Genomic DNA, 19,037 nt, shown 5'->3' with positions numbered 1-19,037 from the left:
CAATGCCTCAACCCAAGTTCCACACAGAAGGAATATGTACATCACAGTCATTATATTGCCAGATACTAACTGAGCATTAAGTGAGTAGATACTGTTAATGCGACAGGAGAAGCAAGACTCGCTTAGATCACATTGCCATCAACTGAGCCATTCAAGACCATCAAAACTTTATCTTCCCCATTCAACAGGTTGTCGGATACCTAAGTCCTTCAATTGTAATCAGACTCTTCAAGTGCTCCAAATGCAGCTACCAGCAGTGTTTATCAGCAGTTTCAGCACGACTTATACTTCCCATTTGTTTTTTCTCTTTAGAAGATGTAGCCTGTGGAAACTATCGCTACACATTCGATTACGAGCTGCTTGCAGAGTGCTTGGGTTTTTGGTCTAATTTACACCTGCTGGAAGGCATAAGCTCTCGCATGCTCACTGATCCCGACATGTCTGTGACATTAGTTTTTTGCGGTACCTATAATATTTGGTTCATCAGTCTCTCGACTGATATTAGGTTTGCTATAATAATGCAAGGCTCAACACACGAAATACTCGCATAATGCAGCTGAAGATTTCATTGGTGTGTGCGATTTTCGAGCCTACTGAACAAGGCATCAGCAGTAGAGCATGCCATGTAGAGGAAAAGCCTAGGCAGACAACAAGGGCCAATTGAAGTCTAACGCAAAGGTAACTGCTCACTAACATCGGGGTTTGTGCCACATGTTTCTTGTGCCCACACCACAAAAATAGCCTGCAGTAAGCTGAACAGTTAGTGAACAAAACCCCTATGAATGTACCAAGCAACATGAAAAGTAAACATAAACAAAAATTAGGAGTTCTGTGACATCAATGCCACATGGGCCCTCAGCCTTCAATAGGATGAAGACTGGAATGACAGCCTAAGCAGATCAGAGACAATGCCGATATAGAGGATCATCATGTGGCTTACACATAATGCTACAACACAATGCCAACAACAAAGCACAATGTGTACAACAGCTGTGATTTCTAGTAAGAAATGTTGAGTGAACTGAAAAAAAAAAAAAAACGCCAGAAAATCGGCATGACATGCAGAATTTTGAGGCAAGACAAATCGCACATACACACGGCACGTCAACAAAGAGATCAGCTCCAATGAACTATCCCTCTAGCATTGCATTTTTCTTTTTGCTGTTTGTTTACAAAAATGTAATTTCGTTGACACGAGTTCCACTGTAATTTAGTCCTTAAAGTGACAAGCGAGAAAACCTAATGTAGTCACTCAATGCTTCCACTAAGGACTTTTACACAAGTAAACCATGAACATGAAGGCCACAAAAGAAGTATCGCTTTTCTTTTGACAACTGGCCAGCTTTTGAGAGAAGAGAAGCAACCATATACAGCTAACTTGAACGAAGGGGTACAGCTGAAAAAAGGAACAGACGTAATGAACAAAGGCACCAAAAAGCCGACAGGTCATATATTTCTTTTTTTGTCAGGAATGTTGCATCTCTGTGCCAACTCCTGTCGCGCTTTTCAAGTAATCTATAGATCTACGCTCTTTCTCAGGGCTTTCAGTCATCCTGTGATGCAATAAGCATTAGCCGAACCCCGTAGAAACAGGAAGCAAAAACAGCAAGAGACTTTGGCATGTGCATGTTTTGAAGTAGTGGAACCACGTGCTGAAATAGAAGGCTTCTGAGCTCGCGAGAAAACACAATTAACGAAACTCAAGGTACACTTCCAATATGGTCCAAAAGTCTCGATACACTAGTGCTAGAGCGAATAGCAAATAGTGACGAAACGCGCAAAGTAAATGTACTTGAGGAGCTTGGTTCCTAGTCAAGCACAAACACAACTGCAACAGTCAATTGCACCAGCAAAAAGAAAAATCCCAATTAAACAAAAGAAAATCCTAATTAATCAATGCATGGAAATAATCGGGTCTCCACAAAAGAAATGAAAGTACACACACTGTTGCTTGCCGTAGTTGGGAGCAGTTTTCTCTTCCGAAATAAAACAGAGTATGTTTTTTCATGGATACCCAAGAACATGGTGCACATATTGCATACCAGCAGGAAAATTTTTTCTACATGATTCCTGAATCGAACTATCCGCAAAGTGTAGATAGTTCTATCCATTATTATCCATTCGGTGCCTTTGCAACAATGAAATTCTGTGCATGCTCTTGGCTATTGCAATCACAAATGTGAGGTGAATTACAGTGATACAGCACAAAAATCGCTATATTACAAAAAATCATTCATGATCATTTTTACATTGAGCCAACATGCTCAAAGTATTAAAAAAAAGCACCCAAGGTCATGAATTACGGTGACGTAGCTCCTTGCCCCCTTTTTAACTCCTACTCGCGCTCATTAGGATGAAAGGAGAGAGAAGGGGCTGAAAGCGTGCCATAAATACCTAAAACTACACACTTCAGAGATTCAAAACATTTTTGTGGCATTCCATTTTGATAGTCAGGCCAGCCTCATTGAGTGATTACTTGGAAAGTTGCTGAGGGGCCCTTTCAGGTACTATCATTGATTCCTTGTCAATTTATAGCAGCACTATCAGTACACTTGCTTGCTATTTATGTGCTACAGCTAGCAGGCAAGCACTACAAGAGCTTCAGTAATATCAGGATATGGGCAACCCTGCACGACGAGAGCATGTGCATTCTACATTTGATCACATTATTCCAAGCCAGCAATGACTCTATAGGATGGAGGCCAACATTATGAGCATAGCAAAAGTTGCAATGTTGTGGATTACCTACAGATGCACTCATCTATCACCCCAAATGCAATGAAGTAGACTTGAATAATTGTGCTACGAAATCGTTGCACATTAATACATTGGTTAAAAGTTCCATCCATCAGAAGCCTGCCAACAACAAAGTGTCATGGCGTACAGTTCAGCAGACACCTGCGCTCTACCAAAGTCATCTTTACAATCTTCCCTGGTAGTGCTACAAGTCAAATCATCGTGGACACACATAATTCCTCTGAAGTCCACAACATGTCAGTTATACAAAATCATGAAGAAAAAAAAAAGCTTTAATGCTCGGCAGTGAAAATGTGATCAGATACAAGTAAAATAATAACTAGGTACAACACAGAGAGCAACAGCTCGAAACTTACCCTTCATTATCCTCCTCTCCTTCTGGAATAGGCACACGGATCTCTGGCCATATCTTGTCAACCCAGGTTTTGTACATAAATATTACAGCTGCTATAAGAGCCACAAAGGAGTAGAATCTCCTGCTGCATGACACCACCAACCTAGGAAAGAATGAAATCAAATGTAGGACTTCTGATACAGCCACAAACTGTAGCAGGCAAAAACAAATGCACGAGGCCTTTTCTCCGTCAAGAATAGACTATGGCTGCCATCTAGGTGGTGACTGGTAATCGCACAGGCGTTTCCAACTGACGACAATAACTTATTCACACTCCAGGAAGTGTTCCCACAACAAGGTAGCATTAGGAAAGAGGTATTTGTGATAAGTTTGCTACAGGCCATACACTACGCACAAAAAACAAACTTTCAAGGGGGAGTCGGAACATCCTTGATGGATGATGGTGTTTCTAGTCTTATGTCTTATGCCACTGAACATGGAGAGATAACAGCATATCAATCGCGGTTCTTAATACCAAGGCACAAAAAAGGCTGGGCAAGCTGACACACATCGCACAGCCCCTCTATATTTTTTACAGCTCTACTCAATGTACCATTCATTATTGTTCTTTTTCATGTCAGCTTGGACAGATGATGGTTGATAGATGTCGTATTGTATCTTAGTAATGATGCTGCTTTCGATGTTTCTCGCTGATGGTTGTTAGCAGTGCTTCAGCTGCTAGTTGAGCAATTGTGCATTAGCAACATATTACTGAGTCATAGCAATGATACTTTGGTATAATGCCATACTTTTTAAACCATATCAAAATGCCTGTACTTGTAACTAAAATCTGAAGTTATAATTTATCTCTATAAACAAGGCGAGCTGCACTTCCTCGTAATAAACGAGGCTGTCAACCCTTTGTCATTCACTGATATACAGCAAAATCAGGTACCAGCTTCTACATCTTTAATCTGTCAAAGTGATAGTAATGCAGAAAAGAGGGCATTAACGCCCTCGTTCCCAAGTGCTGCAAACAGAAATTGATGTCGAGTGCTGTCAACGTGACGGGCTTCACGGCTCGTAGCAAGCCAGTTAATCTCAGAGTTAATCTCAAGTCAGTGCTCTCACTGGGCAGATAAGATAAGAACTGCGCTTCTGGGTTTCTAGGCGCAGGCGACTAGCGCGTCGCCGTCAACAAAACGGATCACTTCCGCGGTCAGTATGACGTGATTGAAAGAAGCTGCCAGTCACAAAAGGCATGATTTTGGCACGCACAGTAACCAGAAAGTAACGGGTGAAGAATCGCCGCTCGGACGCAGCATACAAATGAGTGATCATTCAAACTACAATGTAGACAGATCACCGCTGCAGCTGAGGGATCATTTTCTAGAGACCGGCGAAGATTGAGGTCGACGCCAACGAGCGAAGGTCACAATGCTATTCAAGGCTATCACCAAAATATCGGATGTGAACAAAGGCAAAAGGGTTTAAATCGATAGCCGCTAATTTTGGCCATCGGTAATCACATGAAATTGCTATTTGGATACTGGTATTTCGTTTCGGCCAACCGCAAGAAATATGAACAGGCGCAAAGCATTGAGTGATCACGGCAACAGTCGCGCGTCGGCTTCCCATTCATTGGACAACAGTCTTTGTGACGCTACCATGAGGAGCTGTTCCTATGTTGACAACGGAGTACGTACTGCAGTGTAAACGTAGCGGCGAGCGGAATGCGACACTTGAAGGAGCAAAAACGGAGAGACATTGCGTACATAGACGTTTCATCGTCTTTCACTGCTTTTCCTACCAAATTTGGGCAAAACGGTGAGTCGAGAGCGCTGTTGTCATAGCTGCCTACGGCAAACGCATCATTGATGAGCCGATTTTCGGCGCGCTTAATCTGTACCGGACAAACGCCACACACGCAACCAAGACACGCACGATGACCGCGCGAAACGCAGTGGTGGCAACACAACGGGTGCACAACTCACCAAAACAGACAGTTGACCGCGACAAAGGCTGCAGCGCTCACGTACGGTCTCTCCCAGATGAGCAGGCTCTGGATCGAAATCAGGTGCGCCTCGAACGGTCCCAGAACGCGCTCAAGCTCACAATTTTGGTCTCTGTCGACTACACCGGTAGTTCGGAGCTGCCGTTCAAAGCCACTGCGCAGAAATCGCCTCGACCAGGCGAGCAGTTGCAGCACCCGCTCCTGCGCGGCAGCCATGTTTATTTTCTTGGTCTCGTATGACGTCACGAGCATATGACTTGAGTCACCTGACCCACCGCGCGGCGTCGCCCGTCGTGTCGTCTTCGCGGCGGTCGCGGAAAGCACGGCCGCTGGGTAGAAAAGTGCATCCGTGGTACGCGTGACGCGGGGGTGCTTCCAAGAGTGGAAAGGATATAAGTAGCGTGGAAATAATATGGAAGCAGCTAAGAGGAGAGTTGAGCCATGTTGGTTTGGAATCATTTTGAAACGGCGCAAAAGACGACACCCAGAAGACAACAACATAGACATGTTCCGTCTTCTATGCGTTTCGTCCACGACCTCCTCTATAGTCGTGGTTTCGTCTTTTGAGCTGTTTCAAAATGAATGATATGACAATAGTGCTTTTTTTTTTTCGTTAAGAGGTGGCGAGCCTTAACTTCTGAAAACTTCAAACAGCTATAACAACCTCCAAAGTCGTATGACACATCTCCTATCTTTTAGTGGCGGTCAGTGGCTTCCCGCGTGGGAAAAGTCCCATCTCAATGAACTTTGTTAGTACGCCATCTTATTTCTTGTAGTACCACAGCTAGGACAAGGCCATGCCAGAAAAAACATTTAACGACACAACAACACTACCTTCGACAGTTGGGTTTGTTTCGATTTGTGCAACCGCGCAAATGTACAATTCGTAAAATAACACGTTACGTTGAAAAAGAACGACGAACGAAATCGTAAGCACTTTTCACGGGGAAGGAGTAGGAAAGGTAGAGAGGACAACTAATTCAGTATGACATAACCACACAAGATGAAAGTTTCGTAGCACATATATGTATAGAGTTGAAGGGTTCTGATTACTGTAATGGGTGATTAGGTCAGGCTGCTAAGTGTTTACGGTTTATCTCGCTGTTCTTTTTCAACCCGATGCACATGTGCCATTTGGCGTTGCGAGCGGAATGAACTCAGTTGCAGAAACGGAAATAAACGTTTTGTCTCAAATTAGCGATATGTATAGTTCTTCCTTTTTCTGCGCGCCTTTGCCATTGTCACGCCGAATGGAACAAAACATGCACACTTGTAGTGCAACTTTTTATTTTATATGGTTACTTCCGTTTCTGCAATCACGTTAATATACCCCGCAGCGTCGAATGACGCGCGGGCAGAAGCGCGAAATAAACCATATAGATTGTCAATTGTCCTGAGCTAATCACACAATCCATGGAATCAATAGTGAGTATACGGGACTCCTTCAACTATATGTGCTCTGAAGTTGATTAGTTCAGTCTAAAGACGCTTATACTCTCGACCTTTCCTCCTCTTCTCTGAACAGTGTTTTTGGTTACTTTCGTTGTTCTCTTTCAACGCAATGTATGATTTGACGATGCGAATGGCATCAACGCGGTTGTAGAAACAAAAAAAAAATCTATATAACTGAACTTAGTGCTGTGTTCCGTTAAGTGTTTTTCTTTCTTTTTTTTTTGCTTGCAGGCAAACATAGGCGCACACAAAAATGTGTGGTTTGCGAAATGAAATATCTTAGTAATTATTTAAAATCTTTGCGAACAGATGTTTGGTGTGATGAGCACGTTAGTGGCGCAATGTGATCTATACCAAAAACATCATAAACAAAACGATGGTTGCATTCCAATCGTGCCATATATGTAGTGGCCAAATTCTAACGAAAATAGTTTTGCTTTTCTCGACGAGATTTAAGATCGGCCGTGTACATCAGATCCGCGGGCGAGCTGTGTCGTCTGAACAGTTTGGACACATAAAGAGTTACTAATCATTATGCCTTGTTCAGAATACCGCGGTAAAATATACCACATACCGTGGTAAGAGATATTCAGATTACTATGGTAAATAGATGCCATAGACACAGCGCTACTCTGACTCAAGAGGCAGTGTATGTGGTTGCTCACTGTTGTCACCAACCGTAGCAAAAAAGAGTCGCTTCAGGTGTGTTTTATAGAGAACCTATTGGGCCGTATAAAACATTGCATGTTTCACGGCCTGTTCTCGTATACACTATCCATATGTGTCTTATCATGTTTGCGTAAGAGATTTATTTCGGCAAGTGTTGAGCCAGTGCCACCCACACGCTTTATGCACGCGCGTGCAACGTTTCTCGAGCACGCTTGATCGGGAGGTCGTTGGATAGGCACCACAGCCGCGAAGATTTGTCCACTCGCATTTTACTTAAATTAAGCAATGTGTCCAGAAAAAAATTATTCTCACAGACAGAGTGCATCAATAAAATTTCAACAGAACAAAACATGCAGAAACAAACGAAAGGTTGTTACAAAAATATTTGTATACATATGTATACATTACATAGTAAACAAAAAGCACACATAACGTGAATATGTACATCCTGCGTATTTACATGGAATTCCTGCCGCTACTTCCGTAAAAACTATTAATAACTTCCTTTATGCCTCCAGTGGCTTCTGTTAGCCGTAATTACGCTCGTAATATCGGGCCCACCAGTTCCTCGGCCGTCTCGTTGATTACGGATATGATTACAAAAGAATCAAACCATAAACTACATGTATGCATTGACAAAGAATCGGCAACGTCCAGTTTTTTTTTTTAAAGCAACTTTTCGCGAGCGAAGATTTTCCTGAAAGGTGTTGTTTTGAGCGATGCTTTTCGGACGTTCAACTGCGCAAAGAAAAATAGGAAAAAAAAAACACCGCGAATTACTCACGCACAATGCATAGCAGCTACATAATTATTCGCGTGTATTTTTCGACGCACCAGTTAATGTGACCCTTGCTACGTCGAGAAGACGCGGCGACCTTTGTGCATGTTCGTGTACATTTGTGTGCGTTCTTTCATGTATGAGTGTATTTTTTTATCTGGATTTCCTCTTAGCGTAATGGAAGTGTACACAGGCTTGTTGGAGGGCGTTCAAAGAAAACGCAATTTCCGCATTTCCCTAATGTTCATGCGTCATGAGATTCACATTTCGCTTGCCTCGTGTCTTCGGTTAAATAATCAGGGAATTTTTGTTTTGTAATATTTAGCGAAAGTTTTAGATAGACTCGGTCATGTTATGCGTAACTTAATACATGCAACTACTTCGGCCAATATTCTGCAGGTAAAAAAAAAGAAGCTGGAATAATTACTGCTCCTACAAAGCTTTCTTGCGTGCTAGAAAACGGCCAAGTTTTCGAAAGGAGCGGCACACAATTTTTGTTTTTCGTCAAATTAGAAATATCATTCTGCAGCCATGTCGAAATTCTGGCTGCGATTCAGCAGGGTGACGCATTCCTGCCTCATTTTTTGTGGCTTTTTAAGAATCGCGCTACTGCTAAACGCAGAAACTTGCATGGCATGGGAGAACGCGTGCGAAAAGTCGCGTTGCGTCACCGCCTTGGGCGAATCTCCAACAAAGAGCGTGTTGGCAGGCTCGCGTTTGAAGGGATGAAGTCGCATGCATCGCTTTGCGGTAAGTCTTACGGCGTGACACCGTAACCGAACACTGATGAAGCACCGCGAATGTAGAAATGCGTCGTGGAAGGATTGGCTTAGAAACAGGTGGTTGAGACAGACAGACAGACAGACAGACAGACAGACAGACAGACAGACAGACAGACAGACAGACAGACAGACAATAGATAGAATCTATCTATCTATCTATCTATCTATCTATCTATCTATCTATCTATCTATCTATCTATCTATCTATCTATCTATCTATCTATCTATCTATCTGTCTATCTGTCTGTCTGTCTGTCTGTCTGTCTGTCTGTCTGTCTATCTATCTATCTATCTATCTATCTATCTATCTATCTATCTATCTATCTATCTATCTATCTATCTATCTATCTATCTATCTATCTATCTATCTATCTATCTATCTATCTATCTATCTATCTATCTATCTATCTATCTATCTATCTATCTATCTATCTATCTATCTATCTATCTATCTATCTATCTATCTATCTATCTATCTATCTATCTATCTATCTATCTATCTATCTATCTATCTATCTATCTATCTATCTATCTATCTATCTATCTATCTATCTATCTATCTATCTATCTATCCGCCTACGACTTCTAGCTCTCCTGGCCGTTTCGATAATGGTATCGATACCAAACTTGGTATGGTGTCAGAACACTGTATGACGAGCATAGTTGACTAGTCATAACAGGACTATCATGACGCGTATGTCACGACAGTCATGATTTACATTTCATGGTCTTGCTGCTCTTGCGGTTGTTTCGTTCACATGACATGTTGCAAAATTGGCATGGTATGACATGACTGCATGGCGAACACTACTGACAGACCCTAACGTAGAAATTATGACATGCATGTCATGTAAGTCATGAAACATAACTTTACACGCCACGCTCATGGTACGCTCGCAGTCATTTCTCTTGCTTCGCATATACCAAATTTGGTATTACGGGACGTGAATGCATGACGAAGGTATGTAAGTGGTGCAAACATGATAATTATGAGATGCGTGCCATGTAACATGACTACATGCCACACTCATGATGCGCTCGCGGCCGTCTCGCTAGCTTCAAATGTACCAAATTCGGTATTACGGGACGCGAATAGATCACATATGTAAATTACACGTCCAAACATGATGCTCACGACATGCGTGTCATGTAACAACATAACTACGTGCCACACTCAAGGCGGCAATACACTTCGACGTGACCCTGTGCGCGCTTGCGCCGGCGTTCGTTTTGTCGAGCGACGCCAGTAATGCCACGCCTGGCATATGCTCGCAGGCGTGCACCACGCTGCTTTGCATTGAAGCATGCGCGTTTGAGCGCGCCCGGCGTCCCTCCGTCACGAAGCTAGGTAGACGCGGTTCTGTCTGGGTAACATCATCGGCGCGAAATGCAGCGTGTCGCATTTCGCGCCGATTGCCGCCAGACATAGCCGACAGACGCTGGTCGCACCTAGCGTCAGACTATATAGAGTGCTCGAGGTTTGCTAGCGTAGCGTCGCTGTGCCCAGCGTGCGCGCGCAACAACGCTACATGCGTTCGCCGCCGTTTCGCTAGCTCCACATATACCACATTAGGTATCAGGTGGCGTGGATAGATTACGAAGGTAAATGACACGTCCAAACATGATAGTCATCACATGGAAGTCATATACGGCATAATTTACCTGCGCGCCTCCCAACGTCGTGCTGATTTTAAAGTGACATACCAACCTTCTTCATTCGTGTTTCGCATGTCATCGATTCCCTCTGTACGTAGGATCTGCCAATTTTTTTCTCTTTGTCTTTTTCTCGAGCTCTGCTTTTTTCTTTTTTTCTCTCTTACAATTGTCTCTGCCTGCCCCACCGCGGTGGTCCAGTGGCTAAGGTGCTCGGCTGCTGACCCGCAGGTCACGGGTTCGAATCCCTGCTGCGGCGGCTGCATTTCCGATGGAGGCGGAAATGATGTAGGCCCGTGTGCTCAGACTTGGGTGCATGTTAAAGAACCCCAGGTGGTCGAAATTTCCGGAGCCCTCCACTACGGCGTCTCTCGTAATCATATGGTGGTTTTGGGACGTTAAACCCCACAAATCAATTGTCTCTGCCAATTTTTATTTGAGTCTTTATCTCTCGATCAATTTCTTCCTTTATCTTCCTATTTATTTTCTTTGTTTCTCTCTCTCTTTACCTCTCGCTTTCTCTCTTTTTCTATTTTTTCTCCACGTGCTTCTTTCCTTTTATGTATGTCTTGCCCTATCTCTCTCTTTAACATCTTTTTTCTTGTGTCTGTTTCTTTTTATTTTTTCCACTTTGTGTCTCATCTTTCTCAGTCGTTCTGTCTTTCTTCCTTTTCTTTCTTTATTTACCCCCTCTCTCTCTACTCGTTCTTCCACCCGTCTAAATTAATCCATCCCACGTCGGACAAATGTGTGCGCGTGTTATGGGAACGAAGCAGAAGAGGAAGAGCAAAGAGCACGCGCCGGTTCACGACGACGATAGTTGTCCGTTCTTAGAGTAACTGTATAGAGTAACTGTATATGGTCCCTAGTGACCATATACAGCTACTCTATTTGTTCCCTCTGCACAGCGCTCCGGCCGGCTTAACCAGCTCCGCTGTGAAAAAGCGTTTTAGGGCGCAGGTTGTTTCGATGAAAGAAGGGTATAAAAGAGCGCACAGTAGAAAAAAGTCGTGTTCTATTAAAGGCGAAGGCTTCAGGTGCATCAACGAGCGCGAAAATTGAACATCGGCGGCGTCGGTGTCAATAGAAATGATCCCCGAAAAATCATTATCACGAGGCGACATCCCCGCGTGACATCATCCTCACGTCGCAGATGGCAGATATATATATATATATATATATATATATATATATATATATATATATTTATATATGACGGCGCTATGACATCATCACGACGTCACGTCACATGCGCAGGATGTCACACTATCAATGACGTCATCGGATTACTTCTTCGTTTGTTTCTTTTATTTAAATTTGGCAAAATATGGGAAGGTAGGCCAGGTTAGAGCCGGCTATCCCAACATCATGACAGTAATGAACAAGATAAACACAAAAACAAGAAAAATTAAGAATAAAAGAAGAAAATAATCGGAGGAGCTATGTACATACTATATAAGTATACGGCTTATAATCCATGTATGAGCACATTATGTATGGGCAAGATCAATAGATGTGCCGATCGAGTAGGCATTGCAAAAACCCCTTTAGGAGCAGAGAACTTCCGGAATGAGGCGATGGAGGATCAGCAGATCGATCGAAAAGAAGAGGATGATTTTCGCCTTCCAGTCACCTTATACGCGAATGCGCTCTCGCGTATGGGTTCGTCATCGTTGTTTGTTACCTTCGTATTCGCCGATTAGAATGTTTGCAGCAGTCAAAACAACAACAACAACAACAACAACAACAACAACAACAACAACAACAACAACAACAACAACAACAACAACAACAACAACAACAACAACAACAACAACAACAACAACAACAACAACAACAACAACAACAACAACAACAACAACGACGACGACGACGACGACGACGACGACAAAAACAACAACAATAACAATAACAATAATAATCATATAATAATAATAACAAATACTTGCTTGAACGCGTTTTTTGAAGTGCATGGCCCATTGATTGTTGCTCTGTAAGCAGTGAACGACTTGATGTGAGAATTATTCTGGATTGTTTGTATTTTACGTGCTTGCTATGGTACCTCCATGGTCTACTAAAGTAAAAGTAATCTGTGCTATTTTTGCTCATTTAACTCCCCGTCAACAAAACACAGCATAACTAAGATGCTCTTTGAATGTGACAGACTTAAGATTAATGGAAGCCCATTGAAAAGCCTTTTTGTTTTCGTATGAGGACTTGTATACAAAATCACAGCTTTGTTTGAAGTACATTGAGAAACACCAACAATCAAAAGCACCTTCAAGTTTCCTTAAACGGCGTTTCACGTTTATTTGAAGTTGAAGTTTATTTGCATCATCATTTTGTCTGCTTTCGCCCATTCCAAGAAAAGCCGCCGAATAGTTAACGTAAAATTTCCCACTGATTAGGTTGTGAACGTACATACTTCAATGGATGCCTATACTTCTCACTCAGGTGTTAATAAACAGGTGTTAGTCGCAACTTTCGGCCGTGACCCACAGCCAATGAATTTGACATAAATCTCTTCCATGTGACAGATCAGTTAGGCAAAGTGCAGAGCCAGAGCGCGATGACGTCGCTACTGGGACTCGAACCGGCGTACTTAACGCCCGGAAACCAATAGGAATTAGTGCCGAGAGGGTGATTTTGTGAACACGCGAAAACGAGTTGCGGGAAAGGGGAAATGAGAGCGTTTGACAGTGATGTTCCGTACAACGCCGAAGAATTCCTATGCAGAGACATGAAAATTCCTTATCTCGGGGATGTTCCCTGCAAACGTTAAATAAATTCTCTGCACAACAGTACTTATTTCCGCCCCTGTCCTCGCACACACATACTGTAATTACACGTGTCTCAAGTACTGGCAACGTTTGAAGTCTTGACTATCTCCTACACTGCCGCACAACAAAAGCAGAACTTTATTATTTCATATACGTTCAATACACTGCACATTGTGGGCTTGAAGCCTAACACGAATAGTGAACTATAAATCGCTCCGCGCAAACATCGGAAACAAATCTCAAATTCTTTGCTTGCGAGGTGCATGCGCCAAAACCGATTACAGCAGATGAAGGGGCACTGTAACCGCTAACTATCAGTCGTCATAGAAGAATTTAATCATTCCGGAAATTCCCTGCAATGTCACGAAAATTCTCTTTTTCTCTTTGGCTCGAAATGACAGGCGAAAATTGCCCAAAAAAGGGAAAATTCCCTGCACGGAACACCATCTGGTATTCGATGAGTTCACATCTGTGTTTGACAAGAGTGCAGGCTGAACGCATATTCGAGCAACGGGAATTAGAAGCGTGTCTATTCCACTAGACACCTCACGAGCAGCCATCTCGAAAGTCTTTTCACGCTTTCAAACGGCACTTGGCACTTGCCGTGGCATCGTTGTGTTGGCATCGCATCCGACCTTCGAGGCGGCTTAAAAATAACGCGCAAAGGAACGTGTTGCCTGACGGCTCTTCTGCATGACACATGTACGTTGAACTCAGTCTGGCATAAGGAGGGATGAAAATAGGAACTTTGCAAACACTGTCACACACGCTGTAGTCTTACTGTCATGATGAACTGCCATCTACCGTACTGTATGGGTACACCAAGGGGGTTTTAGTTACCATGAAGAAGTACATAACGCACCCACTCCCGTGACCACATGCCGACATCAAGCAAGCTGGTGCATTTGCTCTCGCTGTCAAACATTCTTGCCAAGCAAGCTCTTGCAGTCACACCAGCAATATATGTCGTTGGCATAGATGTGCACATGAGGGGGCAAATGGCTACGTTGGCACGCTGACCACAGGGCATAGTCTCATCGTATAGCATCATGGTATGTAGCCGCATTGTATATGGCCTCATGGCACTACTATAACCAAGACGGTGAGCTAGGCCTTCACCTCACACTCAAATACTTTCAATTTCACCCAGCGCATATATATGTACGTGCTCATAAAAACGCACAAACACGAATAAAGCATGGTTAACCCCCGCAACCCGTAGAAAAATTTCTGGCTACGATACTGCCTCATGGCATGTAGCATCAAATCCCTGCGGTAAGGTCCCGGGACAGCACTCACCTTAGAACCCAGTAGAGTCCGTGAGCGAAGACGCTTCCACCGACGCAGAAGCGCATCCGATCTATATTCATATTCATCGTGGCGTCGCTCTCTTCGACTTTTCGTAACGAGATATCGCAATCGACACACAGGTACAGCGACCGGAGTTCCCGGCGGGGCACTAGAAGTCCCTCGGTTCACCCGCTCTTATTCCAAGAAAGATGCTGCTAACAGCGGGCAGCGTCCGTGAAGGCGTCAGCAATCTGCGACTAGAAAGAGACGCCCGTTAACTCGCTCGGCTTCTGAACGGGCTGCAGAAACACGCGCGCGTCACTCGCTGCGTTTTCGCAACCGGCAGCGGTCCGTTCGCAACGGCGCCCCGGTCACGTGCCCACACCGCGGTTGACGACGTAGCGGGCGCCGTGGATAAAACTCTGCGGGAGAGAGAAAGCTGGGCCCCACGTCACGCTCTTTAATTGAGGATAGCACGCTCGCGTGAGTGAATGCTTAGCCGTGCGTCGTCATCGCACTTGAAGGGGCACGAGACTGCGCACTCGAATAGCCGGATAGTCGCACTGCACGCATTTCGTAAACACCCGTTTCGAAATAGCTTTCGAAATGTCGGGGTTCGTGAATAAACCCTCTGTGAACTAGGTTACAAGTTGTATATACGGTGCTGTTTAGAAAATGCCCACGCGATTTCGCAACTGAGCAGATCACACTATATATCGCTCGCTGGAAAGATCTCATTGGTGTCTCACGAAGTCGCCACGATATCATGAGGCTAAGCACTGCGAAATTTCCGAAATTTTATGTTTCCACCCGAATGACGCGAGAAAACAAAGCCTTACTGAGGCGGCGTAATTGGTGTCGTATATGCAGGGTGCACACACCCACACAACCTTACGATGGTACGTGTTTCATTCACTGCACAGTGAGCTGATAACGTTTGCTTAGGGGCCGGCACGATCGCACGCTGGTAACTAAGTTTGCATTACCAGCTCACTTCCACTTCATATTGCTTTACATTAGCTCACAAAACATCATCTTATGAATATTAACAAAGCTGCGAACTTGTGATGTGCAAAAATGTAGATATTTCTGTAAGAACTGGGACACTGTTTTGTTTCCAATGTATTTTGTGATAATAAACAAGATGTCCACATTTACAAGGATGAAGGATAGACGTGATATACATATATATTGGCGTCAGTGACAACAATCGTTACTGAAGACAGCGACTGACAGACATCTCTCTCTATTACTTAATCTTTTGATCCTGTGACCTTTCAATGTTGCCGATTCACGTTCGGTTGTTACTGACGACGCTGAACCATTTCCTGGAGGCAACCGAAACTGCATGGCCACTCAGCAGCACTACACGAGTGGTGCGCAGCGCGTTACGCAACTTCTGTGACGTCATGCTGCGGGCGCGACAACGCCTCATGGTCGCACCATGCAGCGCGCCCACGCGGTTTCTGGTATAGACGCCCTGCTTGCCTTTGTTGTCTGCACGTATCCCGCCGTGTGGAGCGATTGGCACACTCATCTACAGGCTCTATACGTTGCTGGAAGTTCGCCGCGGGATGGGGCGTTGGAGGTAATCTACGCAATACACCGGCGCGATGCCGAAGTGGAGAAGGAACAGGAGGCGAGAGGCCTAGCGTCAAGTGCAACCTCAGGTCGGAACCCTATGGTCTGGCTCGAATCCAAGCGACAGAGAAAAAGAAATCGAGGGTAGAAGGAAAAGGTTCGTCACGAGAGCGTGTGTATTCTGGGCTCTATTTCCAGGTGACTGCGTGCTGTCTCTTTTCTTTGTTTTTGAATCGCGACTAGGGGACTCCCCATCAGGCGACGTCTCACTGACGGCGACGGTAGGAAAAAGCACGCGGAGACTGCGTGGATACCGGCTCCCAGGTCGGCTTGGGAAACACCGTTCACCACCCCCCTTCCCTCCCCCCCGCATAATTCTCTACGGCCTTGGGACCTTAGAAGCGAGGATGACAGCATTTCCTCTCGGCGTAGGTATCGGCGGGCGAGGAAGAACGAACACACGAAGACAGCTCTGTTGATGAGGCACTGTCACGTATAGGCCTCGGTGAAATGAACTCGAGCATGACCAGTCGATTCGCTTCCACATCTGTCAAAGAAAAGAAACATATCAAAGCCTGCACAGCTTTGCCGGCTGTGCGCAGTTTCGACATTGTGGCACGAGATGGTGGCTCTGAGGCAACTTCGTGGAACGGCGGGTGTAGGAAGGAAGCGGAGTGGATCCTTTCCCTCCGCGGTACTGAGAGAAAGACGCCTTGCTTAAGACTTCCGCGGAACGTCCTACGTAGTTGAGAAGAATTAAGGTTGCCTAAGAGAAACGGGTACAGGTGACTGTGGATGTTCACGTACACTGTGGCTATTAATAACGGATGTTCATCATCCCGGAACGGGTTCACTGGTTCACCGCCCCCTCGCAATATGGTAGCAAGACAATTCTAGCGCGTATGTGTTGCCCCTGCTTTTAAGTCGTGCAACTTAGTATTCGAGGTACGGAAGATCAGGAATGCAGGATGTCTCGGCATTTTAGAATTGGAGCCACGTGGTGACTAAGTGTTAAAGTAATACATAATTGGTAAAAAGAGGAATGCCGGCCCAAGCGACATCATAAATGATAAAAGGAAAGTGTAAAATTAAGGTCTAGTTTTCTTTGTTAGACAAAATATTAATGGGAACCTAATGATGAGCGAGAAAAATGAGCTGAGGAAGCCGTGCTTCGGAGACCTTGAGCCGGAGAGGTCCTTTACCCGGCTGTCATCTAACGTCAATCTGGTCAGATTAAAATGCACCAAGTAATCAGAATTTCCGAAGACGTCCACTACGGCGTCTCTCATAATCATCTCGTGGTTTTGGATGTAAACCTATATATTAAAAAAATTACACCATCTCACACTAAACGGAATCAATGAGCAGGATGCGCAGCAGCGCATGGGTCGACTTGAAGCTTCGTTCATCACGGGCACATTTCTCGATGCTAACGCGTCCTTGCAAGTGTAGAGAACACCATGAGTTCACTGCAGCTCTCGGTTCTGTCACTCTTCCCAAACTCTTGTTGAAGCACGCCCCGTGCTTTCATCGCCACGCGAAGCGAGAGCACGTAAGTTCATCGCGCGTCTCCAGACTCTCGTTCCCTGATGCTATCATGTGATTGCTGAGACTGTATAAGAAAAAGAGGCCACAGCCTCTTACACAGCCACTCACGAAGGTCCAACGCGCCGCGCGTGCGCCAGCGCGCTCATCGCGCGTCTACAGAATCTCGTTCCAAGACGCTATCACATGACTGGTGAGAGAGTGTAAGGGGAAGAGACCACAGCGTCTTACGCAGGCTGGAACGCGCTATAGCGCGTGAGTGCGTTCAGGCAGTGGTTGGGCCAGCTTTTGAGCATGCGTAGAAAGGCTGGCCACGCACACTGGATTGAGTTCGACCATAAGCTGCTTCTCATTTAAATAAACGTTAGTCTTGTCGTATTTACTCGTAGGCGCCGCATGCCGATACTTTCCTGTTCCAGTGATTCATGCCGACGCATACGATCTTACAAAGACATGTCAAGGGTTATACAGCCGGGACACTCGCGTATACCCACGGCAAGCCGGCATTTTGCTACAGCGACATGGCCAGTTATGACCGCTGGATACTTGACAACGCCTTCCACAAGACACTACTGTGGTGGTTACCATAACACTTCTTCACTTCATACACAACATCAGCCTAATGACGCACATTTAACACCCATAAATGCACAAAGTATTTTCTATGCCGCAATAATAAGATTAATAAGCTGTTACGGAGTGTTGTTGTTCGCCTGGCGTTTTTAACATCCACTTATATATATAGTGTCTTGACATATACCATATCACTTGAAGTGACTTTCCCTCCCTGTAGGCAATGATGTTCTAATCACGTGGTATGAGCTGATAATCACGACTAGGTGAATGCATAGCAAATAACAGAACCAGCGGTTCTAACGCGGGATGTTTCAAATTGTTTAACGCCCTGATTACTTTGGTGTATTTTTTTTTACACATTCCGGAGGGCATCGTATGATCGACCCACATAAATGAAACGTCAGAAACTCTGACTGCAATCGTATATAGTAGCGCGGATTCATGTGTCCGTGTGTACTTCCTGATACCTCCGACCTCTCCGACATCCTTCCAGCCTTTCACAACTTGCTACCGCCCTCCGACCTCTCTGACCTCCAACTGTTACAACGCACATAGGCACAAGCAACAACTACTCAAATAGTTGCTCTAATGGTTGTTGTAACAATGGTTGTGGTAGTCTACAACATTCTTTCCTTTATTGATTGTGTGTGCCTCGTTCTGGCAGACTGGATGCCTCAAGCTATATATACCATGAGAAGAATTATTGGTGAGCTGTAAGTTCGTAAAAAAATCACGTGCTTCCTGACGCCAGCATGATGAAAAAGTGCTCCACACTCGCCGTCATGGATATGAACGGCATTAACACTCCCGCGTTTGAATGTACATA

At 44.6% G+C, this 19,037-nt stretch overlaps 1 protein-coding gene across 2 annotated transcripts in view; it reads right to left on the bottom strand.

The window, feature by feature from the left end:
• The window catches only part of LOC119184683 (reticulophagy regulator 3), a 30,800-nt gene extending 16,066 nt beyond the window's left edge, over nt 1–14,734 (bottom strand). Inside the window, exons 1-2 of one of the 2 annotated variants that reach the window (XM_037433995.2) lie at nt 14,519–14,734; nt 3,114–3,254 (exon numbers count right to left, since the gene is read on the bottom strand). In XM_037433995.2, coding sequence (XP_037289892.2) covers nt 3,114–3,254; nt 14,519–14,595 — 218 coding nt within the window. In that variant the 5' untranslated portion in view covers nt 14,596–14,734. Of the gene's footprint in view, nt 1–3,113; nt 3,255–5,085; nt 5,373–14,518 lie in introns of those variants that run through there. The other variant, XM_037433991.2, reaches the window with a different exon arrangement.
• Nucleotides 14,735–19,037: the final 4,303 nt, after the last annotated feature.

The sequence above is a fragment of the Rhipicephalus microplus genome, chromosome 1 (genome assembly GCF_043290135.1).
Source record: "Rhipicephalus microplus isolate Deutch F79 chromosome 1, USDA_Rmic, whole genome shotgun sequence".
NCBI classification, from domain to species: Eukaryota; Metazoa; Arthropoda; class Arachnida; order Ixodida; family Ixodidae; genus Rhipicephalus; species Rhipicephalus microplus.
Note: the sequence above shows the minus strand (reverse complement) of the source record. Positions and strands in the feature narration are given on the sequence as shown.